Source organism: Carassius auratus, chromosome 19 (genome assembly GCF_003368295.1).
Source record: "Carassius auratus strain Wakin chromosome 19, ASM336829v1, whole genome shotgun sequence".
Classification (NCBI taxonomy): Eukaryota; Metazoa; Chordata; class Actinopteri; order Cypriniformes; family Cyprinidae; genus Carassius; species Carassius auratus.
In genome coordinates, this window is record NC_039261.1 from 29,002,983 (window position 1) to 29,019,711 (window position 16,729).

General features: G+C 37.1%; 2 protein-coding genes across 4 annotated transcripts; both read right to left on the bottom strand.

Annotated features, from left to right (window-relative positions):
* Positions 1 to 323: 323 nt before the first annotated feature.
* Positions 324 to 6,461, bottom strand: LOC113120142 (probable ATP-dependent RNA helicase DDX6). 2 transcript variants are annotated; one of them, XM_026290079.1, is made up of 14 exons: positions 6,289 to 6,461; positions 4,325 to 5,184; positions 3,811 to 3,874; positions 3,591 to 3,695; positions 2,606 to 2,735; positions 2,371 to 2,517; positions 2,169 to 2,263; positions 1,873 to 1,995; positions 1,636 to 1,764; positions 1,295 to 1,411; positions 1,111 to 1,174; positions 920 to 1,021; positions 567 to 801; positions 324 to 415 (listed from the first exon to the last, which is right to left on the bottom strand). In XM_026290079.1, the coding sequence occupies exons 2-13, from the start codon at positions 4,507 to 4,509 to the stop codon at positions 593 to 595; spliced, it is 1,470 nt and encodes a 489-aa protein (XP_026145864.1). In that variant the 5' UTR covers positions 4,510 to 5,184; positions 6,289 to 6,461; the 3' UTR covers positions 324 to 415; positions 567 to 592. The 2 variants fall into 2 exon arrangements, with proteins under 2 accessions (XP_026145864.1, XP_026145863.1); XM_026290078.1 differs by having other exon boundaries at positions 324 to 420; positions 6,289 to 6,460.
* A 337-nt stretch (positions 6,462 to 6,798) lies between these two features.
* lipea (lipase, hormone-sensitive a) lies at positions 6,799 to 16,478 on the bottom strand. Of its 2 annotated transcripts, none has more exons than XM_026290080.1 (11): positions 16,248 to 16,478; positions 12,717 to 12,969; positions 12,043 to 12,327; positions 11,788 to 11,878; positions 11,518 to 11,663; positions 10,972 to 11,157; positions 10,669 to 10,821; positions 10,421 to 10,565; positions 8,702 to 8,929; positions 8,234 to 8,601; positions 6,799 to 8,158 (listed from the first exon to the last, which is right to left on the bottom strand). In XM_026290080.1, exons 2-11 carry the CDS (start codon positions 12,957 to 12,959, stop codon positions 7,925 to 7,927), a joined length of 2,079 nt encoding a protein of 692 aa, XP_026145865.1. In that variant the 5' UTR covers positions 12,960 to 12,969; positions 16,248 to 16,478; the 3' UTR covers positions 6,799 to 7,924. The 2 variants fall into 2 exon arrangements, with proteins under 2 accessions (XP_026145865.1, XP_026145866.1); XM_026290081.1 differs by lacking the exon at positions 16,248 to 16,478 and adding an exon at positions 13,578 to 13,650.
* Between the last annotated feature and the right edge of the window lie 251 nt (positions 16,479 to 16,729).

Below are 16,729 nucleotides of genomic sequence, written 5' to 3' on the forward strand. Positions count from 1 at the left end.
AACACAGCAATAACATATTAATCTAAGAGAGAGATGATATTTATCAAGGCACTTGGGGTCAACAGGTTTTGTTCTAGGATTTGTGTGTAAATTCTCAACTAATGATGCAAGTATGCTCTGTCCCATTTTCACCACTGCCTTTGTTTATTGTTTTCTATCAAACAGGAACTTTTCTCTGAATGTTTTGTTTTTATTCTTGCATGTCTCAACTGGAATGTGTATGGTCATTTATGAAGAGGGTATAACTACCCCAAAAATGAACAATGAATGCAAAAAAAGAGAGCAAAACACTGACAGCGACTAAAAACAAAAACAAAAAATACTGTGGAGGTGGAAAAGATGAGGAAAGTTCTGAGCAGAAAAGTTACTGGTTTTGTGCAAAAGCAGATGCAACCGTCTGGTTCAGTTTCTCCAGCTGCCCTAGAAGAAGCAAATGCTAAAGTCAGCACAATTATCACGGATCAACATGGAACAGACATCGTAATATTAGGTATTCTCAGATCAATGAACAAACGTTTGATGATTTTCCCCATTGCATGACATAAGTACATAAATTATGCCTTTACCTGCTCTGTAATGGTGCTTCCTATTCCTAATGTGCTTCAGACCCTTCGCCCCGCTGAGGCTCCTCTGCCTCACAGTCAGGGTCCACGGAGTGAAACTCTGCCACATACAGGCTCTTATCAATGCTGCCAGGAATGGGCTTTATGTCCGTGATCAGCTGGTCCTCAATGGTCTTCAGGTTAAAGCGATCCTCAGCGCTAATGAGATTGATTGCCAAACCCAGATGTCCAAACCTGCCTAAAAAATTTAACACAGAAATCATATAATGATACATTATACACAAAATAAAAATGTCAAGTCTAGATAACGTATTCCAAATTTAATCCACCACATCTTTGTTGTTTGTTAACCTCACCTGAGCGTCCGATGCGATGCAGGTATGTTTCTGCATTCTTGGGAAAGTCAAAGTTGATGACCACATTTACCGCCTGGATATCGATGCCTCTAGTGAATAAATCTGTTTCAAGAGATTTTAATTTTTAGTTATTATTATTATGCAATTACACAAAAATGAGGTAAGATGCTATATAAATGTACTACACTCACCTGTGCAAACAAGGTTCCTGCAGAGCCCGTTTCTGAAGTCGTGGAAAACACGGTTTCTGTATTCCTGCCGTATGATTGACATGATGCACAATTAGTTTGCAGTCACAAATGTCAAGTATTTGACTGAAACTAGGAAATCATACTGAACAGATTTTAATTACACTGGAACATAGGAATATAGTACCTGCATCATCTTTGCATGAATGTAGAAGCAGGAGTAGCCCAGCTGCGTGATCTTCTTGGCCAGAAGCTCCACTCGCTGAGTAGAGTTACAAAAGATGATGGACTGATTTATCTGCAGCTGTTGAGAGAACAAGTGCTTGGGTCATTTTTTATAATTCACAAAAGAACAAAACTCCAACAGGCGAAGCTAAAAGCATAAAAGGTCTAGTTCACCCAAAAATTCAAATTTGCAAACTCATCTAGATGGCTTAGCCTGATGAATTCATCATTGTTGTGACATGACATTTTACCAGCACTAAATATATATATTTTTTTATTCCTGAACTGAAATGGACTATTTACCCTGGAGAAGAGTGTGTTAAGGCAGTGGACTTTCTGTCTCTCTGTGACATAAGCATAGTACTGAGTAATGCCTTTCAGGGTCAGTTCCTCCATCAGATTAATCTCATAGGGCTTCTGCAGATGCTTTGCCTGAAGAGATACAAAGTGTACAAATGTCAAATCTGCAGATGTAGAAAGAGACGGATGAGCACAATGAAAGCATAAATGTGTTCAAAATGATGCACAGATTTCTCGAACCATAAACTTCTGTACGCTGATGGGGAATGTGGCTGAATAGAGCAGAATCTGTCTGTTCTTTGAAAGGAAACCAATGATGTCCTCAATAATAACCACAAAGTCCTGAGAGAGCAGCTTATCAGCCTATAATAAAACAAGCAATGAAGTTTCAACTTAGATAGTGGTATTGATAACATAGAACACCTAAATAACTCTGCTCAGTTGTGACAGAGTGCAACTGAATTAAATCATTTTATTAATTATAAATTGTATTAATATTCTGACAGGTATGTACAGTTATCATGCGCAGTACTCACTTCATCCATAACCATCATCTGAACTTTATCCACTTTGGCTATGCCCTTTTTCATCAAGTCCAAAATTCTGCCAGGTGTTGCTACAACAACATGAACTGCAAAAAAAAAAAAAAAAAAAAAAAAAGTTTTGAACAACATGCTTTTACTGCAGAGGATGTTCACATTGTAATCTCTTTATGATTAGGAGATCACTGAACATTACCCTTCTCATCCAGGCGCATGATATCATCTCGTAGGTTGGTCCCACCTGTGGTTGCCATGACGTTGACCCCACCGAGGTGCTTGCTGATCTGAATACTGATCTGACTGACCTGCAGAGCCAGTTCACGAGTGGGAACTATCACAATGGCTGCAGGTAGACAGAAAGATTGTACAGTAAAAAAGGGGGTGGGGGATAAAAGGTACATCTTGTGTAAACTGTTTTGGGAAAGAAATACCTTGGATATGATCCTTTTTTATGTCAATTCTCTCCAGAAGGGGGATCAGGTATGCACCACTCTTTCCGGTCCCGTTTTTGGCTCGAGCCAGTATATCGCGTCCAGAAAGGGCAATAGGAATACTCTCCTCCTAAAATTAAAAAAATAAATACAAATAAAAATCAATGAAATAGTTTATCCCAAAACTAAAATTTGCTTAAAATCATCCTCATGGTAATACAAAAATTTCTTTACTTATTTAGAACAGATTTGGTGAACTTTAACATTACATCATATGCAGTGAATGGGTGCCGTCAAAATGAGAGTTCAAACATCTGATTAAAACATCACAATAATCCACAAGTAATCCACATCCCTCCAGTTCATCAATTAACATCCTGTGAGGAGAAACCCTGCATGTTTTCAATAAACACATTTCATCAAGGCATTTTAACTTTAAATTGTCGCTTCTGGCCAAAACATGAGCCCATAATACAAAAAACATGAAACTCCACCGATATATTGGTTTTGGACTGTTTGTGCTTTTATCAGGTACTTGATTTGGGCATATTTCTTTTTGATCATTGTGGAAACAATATTATGCTCCATTACTATTGTGGCTTTTATGCCAATACAGAAAGCAACAGTTTGAAGTTAAAAACATCTAGAAGGGACGGTTCATTACAAACATTACGTTTTTCACTTCACAAGACATTCATTGATTTGACTATAGTCATGTGGATTACTGTTGTTTTTAATCAGCTGTTTGAACTCTTATTTTGACAGCACCCATTTACTGCAGAGAATTAGTGAGCAGGTGATGTAATGTTAAAATTTCTCCAAATCTGTTCTGATGAAGAAATAAACTCTGTTACATCTTGAAAGGCCCGAGGATGAGTACATTTTTTTTTCATATTTGTATTTTTGGGTGAATTATTAATCCTTTAAGCATAAACACTGAGCATACCCATGTCGTTCTATGTTTTTAAGTTCTTGCATGTACTACCTGAATGGGGGATGGCTTTTCCCAGCCCATCTCAAAAATGCCCATCAGCAACTCTCTTTTTAGACAGTAGTCCTCAAACTCATTCCCTTTGGTTGCGGTCACATCCTTGTGAGAAAGAAAGAGTATGACACTGATGGATCACAAGGAGATCTGTAATTGGATATTTGTTTGCAATAGTTTTAAAAAGTGAAAGTTTAAAACATTTCACTAAAATACTTACAGAAGTTTTGACTCTATTGTCCTTAGAAGGGAGCTGTAGGCTTTTTTTCCAGTCATCACCAAACCTGTGTCAATATATTAATGTATATATACTACTGTTCAAATGTTTGGGGTCAGTAATATTTTTAAGAAATAAATGAACATTTTATTCAGTAAGGACTTATTAAATTGACCAAAAGTGACAGTAAAGACTGTTACAATTCTGTTACACCGATAATAAGAAACGTTTCTTGAGCAACAAATCCATACATTAGAATGATTTCTGTAGGATCATGTGAAACTTAAGATTGAAGTGCTGAAATTTCAGCTTTGCCATCACAGAATTTTTTATTTTAATTATAATGTTTTACAATTTAGCTGTTTTCATTATTTATTTATTTTATATATCAAATAAATGCAGCCTCAAAACCTTCAAAAGACCCCAAATTTTAAACAGAAGTGTACACATGTCATACATGTCAAATGTACCACATATACATACACAAGTGTTACATATGACATTATAGCAAGCTTACCTGATACCAGGTCCTTCCTGAGATGCATTGGCTGGTTTCTGGGTCACCATGGGCTCCTTTCCAGGCTGAGCACTCGCAGTTTGGGGTCCTAATTGAGAGGAAGCTTTAGGCTGTCCTAAATGCTGCCTGTTGTGTGTGCTCAATCCCATGACACCCGGGCCACTGTTCTCCATCTTTGTTGTCATTTAAGTTTCTAAAGTTTTTCCACTTTTTATTAGAAAACACCTGCCTAAGATCTAATATGATCTAGTAAACCATGCACAGTGTCCACAAGGTCTCAATAAAATGTGTCACCAAAGAATCTTTACAAATTCTAAATGCAGCTTAGACTCTATAACTAAGAGCAATGCTGCTACACAATATATATTACAAGGTCTCTTCTAAAAGAAGAGAAATAAATATTTATGTGTATAAATATTGCAAACCTGCACAAAGTATAGAAAATTATACCTGGACGGTTGTAATAAAGAACTATTCTGCTAAGGCAATGTGAAAGACAGAAAGACCTAGACCAGAATTTTCTTTTCGTGTCTACACTTCTGCAATATTTACAGTATGCAAACAGAGCTTTGTGGTCTTCTGGATGCCAGTTCTCACTTTTTTTTTTTCTTCAAATGCAGTTTAACTCTCAAATGTCTTACTCTGATCACAGAGATCACTTGTTTATATTTATATATTTGTCTGGTAGGTATGATTCACTCCAGCAGATTAATACACCAAAGAATACTTCAGCGTGACTGCAGTTGAAACATCCAACAGGGCTGAATACAAGGCAGTTCTTTAAATAATAAGTAAGGTGGAGATCTTTTGTTTGTCCTTTCCTCTGTGCCGACATCCAGTTGTGCCCACAGCTGTGCCACCTACACAGGAACAATGTGAAAATCAAAGACAATTCACTATAAAACCTGAAAATGACATGACATATTCTGAAAGCTATACAGTATTAATTTATTACCATTTTATAGTAGTAACTATATCATATATGTTATATTGGTAAGCCCTCGGTTATAATCAGGTTTTTTAATAAAACTGTATAATGCTGGAGGGATAATAGGTCATTACTTATTAAAATATTCCCTTTTCAGAAAAAGCACTAAGGTGGTTTCATAGTATAAAAATTTATTATACACAATATACTAAAAAAGTACCTTGTTGTCACGATACTAAATGTTTCCCATATTGAAAATCCATTGCATTTATGTTATACTTAGAAATAACATTGAATTACCATGGCACTTTTACTGTGAGTGTCATTGATAGTACCACTTTATCTCTGTGAGATAAAAATATAAATAAATAAATAAATATAGCCTTACTTTCTGACAGGTGGTAAACGGAGTTAACTACATCCATATTTACTTTCGTTTGTTTAGAAATCACTTTTTTACGGAGCCCCGCACATGACATGCAAGAAGAAATAAATAAATCGTGTTCACGATTTATTAATTCGTTCCCTCGATGTACTAAAACGTACACACTATTTGCTAAATCATGCGCACAATTTACTAATTCGTTCTCTCGATTTATAAATCGCGTGCACGACTTATCAAATCGAGGAAACGAAAGAGTAAATCCTGCATGCCATATGCGGGGCTCCGTACCTTTCAGTTCAAACTTCAAACCAAATGTTTTATATTAACCTGTAAACGACCAAATATAATAACGCCAAGTCAGTCCCTTCACAACTCCACAACATGAAATAAAAGTCTGGCTTGAACTTTTAAAACACAAGCATTTCAGACTTACAAACACTGAGACTGATAATCGTTTCCAGTAACGTTACATAAGTAATATAAATATCGCTTCACTTGTTGTTAGTTAACGTTAACGTTACTTAACTCAGTAAAAAAATAATCCCGAAAAGACCGACACCAGATAGTTTAGTTGGCAGGTGGATTGTGCTAAGCTAGGCTAAACACATTACATTACTGCACAATATCTGATAGTTAAAACCAGACATTTACCTTTTCCAATGTCAGTATCCTATATTGCCTATATTGTGAGGTAAATTAATTGATAATCAACGTGGTACGTATCGTGTCGCTACCGTCTCTTTGTTGTATTTCTGTCAACACGGTCGACATGTTTTGAACGTCATTGGGCTTCATATGAAGTGCTGCCATCAACGGTACGGAGGCTCGTATGACCACAGGACGACCAAACATGCGTTTATTTACCGCATTTCTTTCTTTGAATGTATGCCTTTATTCTGTTAAATACTGTGGCATCCATAGTGTATTTCAGGCGGTCTTTGTCATAATAAATTTTAATAATACAAGACAAAACAAAAAAATAATATGAATTATATTGAAATAATATAATAAAAAATAATAATATTAATAAATGAACTGTTAATGTTTTCAGACTGACTCTTTCTGTTAACTTGAAATTCTTATAAATAAGTGAGTACTTATTATCAAGTTAGCATATTTTTCTTGTAGTAACAAAAATGTAAAACAGCACCGGAAACAATGTTCCTTTAAAAATAGTGGATTATTTATTTATTTATTGCATTTGACATTCAGTTAATCAAAATCCTCTCAGAAATGTGCAGTATAGAACAAACATCTTTAGTGTTACAAGAAAAAAAGTACAGGTCTGAATCTAATTTGGTCATGATTTGAGCACACTTCAGCGTTTTAGTTTTCTGCATGTACTGGTAACAAATCACAGTTAAGTTCCTGGTAAATCTGGCCAGATCCTCTTTAAGAATTGATGAGGTAACGTGTTAATATAAAGATTCAATCAGTACTCTGAAAAGGCACAATGGTGTGAAGCTTATAACCGGATCCTCAAAGGCTTCAAAGTCTTGTCTGGTGTACAATCCCAATATCCTTGTCAAATTAATTATACATTTTCAAATAATGCTATAGCTGATATTGTAATACAAGTAGGGGTGTCAAAGTAATTTCAGTTCATGAGCCGAACTGGACTAAATGCCACTTTATGTGGGACAATTTAAACAATTAAAAAAAAAATACCATACAGAGTGCATGCACAAAACATGCACACAACTTTAGAATAAACTTTATGGGGTTTAAATAACCAGTAATGAGGTACAAAGAGATTCACAAAATTTAAAAAAGGTTACATTTTTAAATTAAACAAGAGAAAAACGAAAGCGGTGTGTTTAACACCCTACTCATTAAACATTCAAACCATTTTCATTTCAGATAAACATAAGAGGTCAGAAATGGTGACTTAAAATCCACAAGTGCAGTTGCTTAAAAATAATGTAAGTTTGCAGAGCAAACGCAGCTAGGATTGATCTTATTGCATCACTACAGGCACAATGGTGACATTTTGATGGATGCTGAGACATTCAGTTTGGTCAGAAGACAACAGTGAATAGTTATTGTAAATACCTAAAAATGAGTCACTCTGATGAAAAAAACTCCACATTATATAACTATAACTTTGGTATTATTTGCTGGATATACAATTTCTTTCAGGAGTTAAGCTGATGGATTGAGTGACTTTGTTTTTTAATACACTTCTGGCTTCAAAGATGTCAAAACTAGTTTAACTTTATTGTTATTTAGATCCCTGGAGGTTCTTGGACCTTGGAAAGCCATCAGGACTATTCCAAGCCTAAACTGTCTAACTGGGTCCCGGCTGCCTCTGATCAGCAGGTGGTTCCTCTAGCTTGAAGACTTCTCTGATTCGTTTTACACATATTTCAGATGCTTCCTGGGTTTCTTTAGAAAGCTGTACTAGGCTCAGGAAGCCATGGGGAAGGTCTTCAACAACAGTGAGCGTCACAGGCTGGTTCATATTCCTAAGCTTTTTGGCAAACATCACTGAATCATCCAACAGGGCATCCAAAGCAGAAGCCTGAGAAGAACAATCAAAGCATTTAATCTATAGTTTCAACACTGTTCCTGGAAATGCATTTTCATCAGCTCTTACCACTATATGCACTGGTGGAAGCCCCTGGAGAAGACTGTCCGGAGCAAGTAGAGGAGAGACAAATGGGTTCTTCATTATTGGTGTGCAAGGTGTATGTAAATCCACCAGACACCTAGACCGGAGTGGTTCAAAGTTTTCTGGGTATTCATAGACCTCCTGTGGTTTCTCTTCAGAATGTGACTTGGAAGGTGAAGGACCATATGATGGTATGGTTGAAGAGGATGCTTCTGCTGCTTTTGGTTCTAATAAATTCTGAAACCAATTTGTCGCTCCTTGGGCAAAGTTAGTCAACAAATTTACTGTGTCCTGTCCCAAAGCGGCCAAGGTGTCTATCTGCCGAGCTGGTTGCACTGACTGACAACTCGAACCTGAAATAGAAAGAGTGACCAAGAAACAGTACAATCATGAATCTTTACAATCTTTACCGTAAAAGCGCTGTATGTAACACGACTTGACTCAAAAGCTGACCAGCATAGGCATCGATACACTTGTAGAGCACACTCAAAGGCAGCAGAGGGTCGATTAAAGTGAGCAGTCTGGATGGCGAGGCGTCTGTGGTTAGCAGAGTTGCTGGGTAGGCTGCCACAATCCCGTCAGGAACTCGTACACCGTGAGACATTGCCCTCATAGAGACAGTTATGCACAAGTTACCGCCTGCACTCTCTCCCACCAAACAAACACGCTCTGCAGTCGAACCTGTGAAGCAAGATCAACTGTTAGAGATTCCCGAGGCATGGTTGGCATGGATCGCTGTTAATGTCCACACCTACTATCATGCTCACACACCTAAAGGTAAACATAAAGCTCAAATGGTTCTTTAGCTCTTTTCATTGGATATGTGACTGGCTATATGGTTCTATGGAGATACAAGTTATACTTCTTCAGATCAACATTTATTACACTAGAAAGTCATTTTCTCTTATGGCATTTTGTAACCTTAATATTTAAGAGTGTTGCATAAGTTATTACTGGCTTTCATACTAGTCGATTGGAATGAAAAAACTTCAATGTCATTAGATTTAAAAATTAAACTGATTCATCCATCAGATTATGGCCATCTGACAAGATACTTTTGGGAAGTTTTGAAGTGGGATGTTATACTTCATCTAAAATAAGTTTACTAATTATTTTATAATTATTTTACACTACTGTTAAAAAGTTTGGGTCAGATATTTTTTTATGTTTTTAAAAGAAGTCTCACCAAGGCTGCATTTTATGGAAATTGTAAAGTATTATACTGTACAGCACTGTACAGTAATATTGTATAATATGGTTAAAATTTTACATTTATGCATTTAGCAGATGCTTTTATCCAAAGCGACTTGCAGTGCATTCAGGCTATACATTTTTTACCAGTATGTGTGTTCCCTGGGAATCGAACCCATGACATTTTGTGCTGCTAATGCAATGCTCTACCACTGAGCCACAGGAACAATTTAAATTTTTTTCTATTTTAATTCATTTTATAATGTAATATTTTCTTATTTACAGTCATTACTCCAGTCTTCAGTGTCAAATAATCCTTCAGAAATTATTAATATGCTATTTGCTGCTCAATAAATACTTCTTGATGAGTAGAATATTTGTATTTGCAATATAATTTGGTGCAACTTATGACATTTTCTATTTAAATTATTGACTAGAGCAGCGGTTCTCAATTTCAGTCCTCGCGCCCCACTGCTCTGCACATTATGTACGTTTCTCTTAGCGCTTCAGACGTTTGTTCTATTCTATTATAGTATTCTGTTCGAACGTAGGTGCCCAGTTCGCACGTATATGTTCCAATCAAAATACATTGAAGTGTGCGAGACGTGAATTTAAATTGTATTTATTTACAAAGGTATATGATGTCACAGTTGTCCGTGTGTAAAGACACTGTGCAGCACAAATCAGTGAATATAGGTTCCGAAGTGAAGTAAACTTTAACAGATTTCCCCTGCTCAGGGAGTAGGGAGCAATGAACAATTGGAACACAGTTCGAGTACGGAGCTCACTTCTAACGTGCTGATTATCTGAATCAGGTGTGCTAACAAAGAGAGACGGGCAAAATATGCAGAGCAGTGGGGCGCGAGGACTGGAATTGAGAGCCGCTGAACTAGAGCATGTAAATATTAAAATTACATCATATTAAACTATTATCGTCTGCATACTAGTTATTCCATTTGGAGAGGAGTGTGCTTTACAAACCCAGCAAGTGGCAATTCTTTAAGGCCCAGCAGTAGGCATAGAAACACTCTTCTAGAGCCCGGGGGAACGGGGCCTCTGGAGCCAATGAGTAATCCACGGAGAGAATAGGCACATTCAGATCCTTTGACCAGCTCTTCAAGTAACTCTACAATAGAGAGAACATGTCAGAAAGGGCCTCAGCCAAAAAAAAATCTAATAGATTTAGGTGAGAAACCTTATATATGGAGGTAAAACTGCCACAGTTATACCTCATGTGATTTTGAAGTTTGTGCAACAAAGCCTCCACCATGGAAGTGTATGAGCAGAATTGGTGAAAGAGGAGATGTCTGACGACTGAAACCCCCTGGCAGAGAGAGCTGAGGCCCCTCGGGACGAGAAAGGGCCAACAGTTCCACACTGTCCTGTGGAAAGAGTTTGAATATGGAGGACAATTAGCAGAATTGACTGTTTGAAAGAAAATCATTCAAAGTCATTCAACATCATTCTAAGTCCATAGACTGTTTAACTTAAAATCTGTAATTAATTCTTTCTTTTTCATGAAACACACAAACCTGTCCTTGTCGGAGTGCGTGTGAGATCAAGCGCACTTTAACTGGCCCAGGGCCCCAGTGTGCAACTGGAGGATTCACAGAGACTGAGAGACTGGGGTCAGAGGCCAGAGGCAAACTCAGACTTACAGCTGGTATGGTTAATATTACATTCACTTGCACCACAGTGGAAGAAATCCTTGTCAAACTCTTTACAAGAGAAAAAAAAAAAGAAAGAAAAAAGACCATTGGAACTCTTCTGTCTTATTCCATTCAAAAGTTTGGGGGCAGTCAGATTTTTGAAAATAAATGAGTATATTTATTCAGAAAGGATAAAATTAGGTAAAGGTAAACATTTCACAATACTTTTAACTGTATTTTTTCCAAATAAATGCAGCCTCAGTCAGCATAGGAGATTAAAATAGGTTTTTAAATCTTACTGACCATAAACATTTTAACAGTACTGTAAATATCAATGCAGACCTACAGTTTAACAACAAGAACAATATAACAAGGCACTGATGTTGTTTCATCTGTTCTCATAGAAGCACACAACATACTTGTACTTACTGATAATAGCTCAGTCTCGGTAAGGTTCCAAAAGGTTTTCCAAAACTGCATATCTAGATTTTGAGTGATGCGCTCAAACTCCGCTCCCCTCAACTCAGGATCTACCACGTATTTGCCAGATGCGAAGAAAGAAAGAGCAGCTATACCTGTAAGTAAATCAAAGTTTACTGGTGAAATGGATAAGTAATTGTGTGAGAACTGTAAGAGTCTAATTTCCCTGAATCATGCAGTCCTAATATTATGATGCACCCTATCAGAGTCTGCACTTACCTAAACCAGTCTGCTGTTTCTTGTAGTTTTCACCAAAGGACACCATACTAATGACCACTGTCTGTAGAAAAGGTCTGAGAGAGGCGGAAAACTTGGAGCAGAGACAAAGAAATAAAGACTTTGTGTTTTTGGAACCAATTTGCATATGTCACAAACGGCACGCACCAGTGAAATTATATAATCTTTTATTCACGGGAGGTTCCTACTGTTAAAGAAAAAACTTTTTATGCAAAATAACCATTAATATTATCTCACCTGAAAGCCCAAGCAGCGACCATAAAAACAAGCTTTGTGCATGGAGATGTACTCTTGCACAAACCGCTCCCTTAAACCCCCTTCCTCCTGTGAGTAGAGCTGACCATGGGGATTGTCATGGAGTAATATCTGTGCCAGGTAAAGCAATGCCCGCAGCTGGCAAAGGGCACTACAGTATGCTTCCATTTCCGCCGTATTATGGTCCATCCTAAAAAATGCTCCACTGCAGTTCGATGCGATGTAACGGGCCTTCTGAAGTATGTGGGTGACGCAGGAATGGACCACCTGTGGAAAACAGAAAACATCCATGGAATCTTATTGTGCATATCAGGCTACATACAATTACATCATTTTCTATGCATACTTGTGCAATTATTTATAAAAAAAAAATACACTGTTTATATAATCCCTCCCGAGGAGGCAGGGGAGCCCAATGAGTTTTAACAGACGCCCTAAAGCATGCATTGAGTTGAAAAAAACACACACACACACACACACCTAAACCACTAGATTACAGCAAAGAGCAAATATCTTCACGGCTGAAAATTTTTTTTATGACATGCCTTTATTTGCATCCAACCCCTCATTTGCAAATATAAAACAAAAGTTACTGAACCTATAAAAATCACCTTTTATATGCACTCAACTTTTTTTTAAAATGAACCAGTAGTTACCTTGACTAGGGTCCGATATCCATTGCCAGGAGTCTGTGCATCCAAATCAAAATGGTGATAGACAGCAGTAAAGCCAGTAATCAAGGGTTCAACAGCACAACCATGTTCTTGAATCTGCCTCATGACCCCCGACAGACGATCAATGGCGTCAGCATTTGACGATTTGCTGCGGGATCCATTAAGAGCCAAGATGACATCCAAACATACCGTCTGCAATGCTGCGAATACATCCTTATGATCCATGTCTGACAAACTAAGGACAGTGATATAACAATAAAAATATGAAACAACCCAAAAAGATAACAAAGCACAAAGAAACAAAAATCACAAACAAAACCCAGTCTGGCAATGGCCAAACAATGTCATGAATCTAAACTATTGTCTTCTAGAGAGAGCAGAGACTGACAGACACCAGCCTGTGTCAACGGACACAAAGACTGAATGTAGGATAACGCAATATTCCTGCAGCATCTAACCCTTGCGTCATCAAAGTCCAAAGGAACCCATAAAACCAGCTACTTTCTGAAAACATGTGCTGGAAGGAATTCTAGAATTATATTTGGTATGATGTGTGACACAGATTTCAAGAAAAATCTTTTCAAAGGATTTGATTATCCTCGGCTACAATTACTGGAATAGGATTTCCAGACCATGATGAGAAAATGCAGTGCAAATTGACCCTATTAGACATGACACTGGCCAAATAAAAGACTTGCTTTATGATTAGATACAGTAGACTTATTAGTTGTGCGTGGTAATATATAAATTCTCTCTTTGCTCTCAGGAAATGCTAAATTTGTAAAAGAAACCAAATTCAAACCTGGCTACAGATCATATCTTAGAAATGAATTATTCACTCACACACACTGTAGCCACTGTTACAGCTGAACTGATCCCTCTTCAGCACTTTACTCAACAAACACTAAAAATGCGCTGATAATCCTATTCAGTTTCACTGTTTTTCACAATTAGATCATGTGCTAGAAGATACCAATCCGATCTGATCAATAAAACAATCTTACAAAGCCACTTTGCACTTTCAACCCACCATCATGTAAAGAATAGTATTGGACATCAGCAATCAATGAGTTAAATATTACATGTAATATTCAATTATTAACAAAATATTACATAATTATTTATTTAAAAAAATATTTGATATTTTCATGAAGGGTTTTACAGGTAACGTACGAGATTTTTAGAGAAAACCTATGAAGGTGGTTGCACCCAGGCATGTACTGGCCATCGGGACTACCGGGAGATTCCCGGTGGGCCGGGGTCTGGTTGGGCCGGTGTGTTATGTATTTTGTTTTTAAATCATTATTTATCGCAAATATATTCGTAAGTATATTTTTGTACAGTCCAATTCCGGCTTTACGTGTCTCTCTCATGAAGCCGCAAGATGCTTTTTTTTTTTTACGTTAGTCACAATAATTTATTTAAAACATTACAAAAAGCAGTATAAAGAACGGATAAAACGACGCGTGCGCTTGATGCTGATGCGAGCTGCGAGACGTGACGTGTTCACTGCTCATTGGCCAATCAGAATCAAGTTCTAGCCTTGAAAAGCGGCCACTTTACAACTGCGACGAAATTCAATATGTTAAATAATAAAATATCTAAGCGTAAAGGAGGGGCCGAACGTTGAGAGAGAGAAAAGGTCAAGCACTTGAGGCAGATGCCACCAAATGTGTCAAGATAAATAAATTATTGGCTGGAAGGCAAAAGACTTAAGTGGAGACGTCAGCAGGGAGGGACTTGACTGCTGAGGTGAGACAGAAATGTAATGATACACGTAGGCTACTGCATTGTTTTGTTTCAAAAAGTTATGATATTCCAGCTGTAATATGCCACCACTCACTGATCTACATAAATTGCATTTAAAATTCTCAGCTCTCAAGTTCTGTCTATTTTATTACAAACTTCAGACAATACCGTTTTGGCGCTAGAAAATGTGATGTGACAGATCGCTTTAGCGCCTCAGTTCAAGTAAACCGATCATCTTTTACTTTCTGTTTAAAGATACAGTACAACTTACAGAAATGTATATATGCCTCAGAAATAATATCGATCAGTTATCAGTCAAAACAGCAGGAGAACAATTATTTCACAGAATGTTACATTTACCTCAAGAAAGCCCTTTAAAGACCATAGCAGGTTAGTTGAGATTGAAAAATAGCCATAAGAAAAGAGTATTTTGCTAAATATGTGCACTACAGTACATATTTATTATATTTTCACCTAAAGTATTTTACATTTGATTATGCAATATCTGTACCTGAAAACGGTGCTATTTATGATAATTTTTTAACATTTTTATTACTGACTGTTCACTTGTCTTCATTAATGTTTGAACTCAATAGTTAGTGTTTATTGTGGTATTGAAATTACAATTGTGAAATGAGATTGCAGCTTATTTACAAAGAAAACAATAGCAATTTTATTTTTATCTTTGTTTATGTATTTATTTTTGGCAGGGCAAGACAAGTTCTGAACCCTAGCATTGAGCTCTGCATTTGAATAAAGTGACCTGACATTCAGCCAAGTATGGTGACCCACACTGAGAATTCATGCTCTGCATTTAACCCATCCGAAGTGCACACAGACAGAGCAGTGAACACACACACACAATGTGAACACACACACGGATGAAGTGGGCAGCCATTTATGCTGCGGCTTTTTAAAGGCCTTTGATTATGTTATGAAAATTTTAAAATAAATCACTACACAACGTTCTTAGTCTTAATTACTCTTTTATTTTATTGTAGATCAGTGGTCTTTATAAATAATGCTTACTATAGTTCAGTGGTCTTAATACTAGCCTACTATAAGCAGCCAACAGGTCAGAGGTAATTTGTGTGAATTAATATTTAAAAAAAAAAGTCAGAAATTGTGTACCCTAAGAATTAATATTTCTATTAGAATAATAAGAAGCACATAAATTAAGACCTTTAGATATTTAAAATAAAGCCTGATAAAATAATTTACATTTTCTTTGTTTATTATTTGTATAGTTTTTTTCTTGGTTTTGATAGTAATACATTCTAATCAGTAATTTTACATCCAGATTAATGTATGTATAGACATGTAGTGTGTGTGTGTGCGTGTGTGTGTTTGCGCGCGCATGTTTACATGCATGGTGGGCCGGTCTGGATGAAGTCCAGGGCTGATTTTTTGTCCCAGTCCAGCCCTGGTTGCACCCAAATATAAAAACTATTAAGTATTTGTGTTGTGTTGTTTAAATAGTTGTTTTCTTGAGTTTTAACAAAACAGACGATATGTGGCCTATTTTAGTAGCCAGGTACAGTACCGTTAGGCTTAAACAGCAGGTAAAATAAAAGTTTTTTTTTCCAAACAGCTCCAGGATGCGATATGTTGTCATACTTTCAATGGGATGAAACAGATATCACGTTTGGGATTGGTTGCCCCCCGCTCACAAATTTAGGTGACGACAGTCGAGACGCCAGCTAGCCCCAAGAAAAGTTTTACCCATGCAGACCGAAAGGTTTCGGCTTGTTAACCAGCGCTTACCTGTCACTCAATGAGCTCCGCAGCGCGTGCAAGATGCGCCTGAACCGCGAGCGTTCGCTGACAGCAGCACCGCATAATGACACGAAAAATTATCGACACTCGGACATTTTCATATCCAAACACAGCGTGGTAAATGATGTCTTGTGTTTTCGCTTTAACTTGCTTGAATCCACTTCCGTGCCTGTCAAAGTTTCGACAAACCCGCAGCATCATGGGTACACGAGTTCAGTACAGAGTCCTATCGCGACGCGACCGCTTCCACTGCATTCAACGCCTCTAGTGCTCTGGTTTAGTCAGTATCACATTATGTGGACGTATAAATAAAAGTAGACATTTAGGCTATATAAATACATTATAGGCCTAAAAAAAAAACTATGGGGCTATTTTTTTATATTTTATATAGCCTACTGTTATATAATCTGCATTTATATATTTGCTTTCCAGGTTAATTTACCAGGATAAATTAATTATAGACAATTCAT

Coding starts and splice junctions, on each gene's coding strand:
- LOC113120142 (XM_026290079.1), bottom strand. CDS start 4,509: ATGACAACAAAGATGGAGAACAGTGGCCCGGGTGTCATGGGATTGAGC. Junction 1,996..2,168: donor AGATGATGGTTATGGATGAA/GTGAGTACTGCG, acceptor GTTTTATTATAG/GCTGATAAGCTGCTCTCTCA. Junction 1,022..1,110: donor CAGGAACCTTGTTTGCACAG/GTGAGTGTAGTA, acceptor CTCTTGAAACAG/ATTTATTCACTAGAGGCATC.
- lipea (XM_026290080.1), bottom strand. CDS start 12,959: ATGGATCATAAGGATGTATTCGCAGCATTGCAGACGGTATGTTTGGAT. Junction 11,664..11,787: donor GAAACAGCAGACTGGTTTAG/GTAAGTGCAGAC, acceptor ATTTACTTACAG/GTATAGCTGCTCTTTCTTTC. Junction 8,602..8,701: donor GTGTATCGATGCCTATGCTG/GTCAGCTTTTGA, acceptor TTTCTATTTCAG/GTTCGAGTTGTCAGTCAGTG.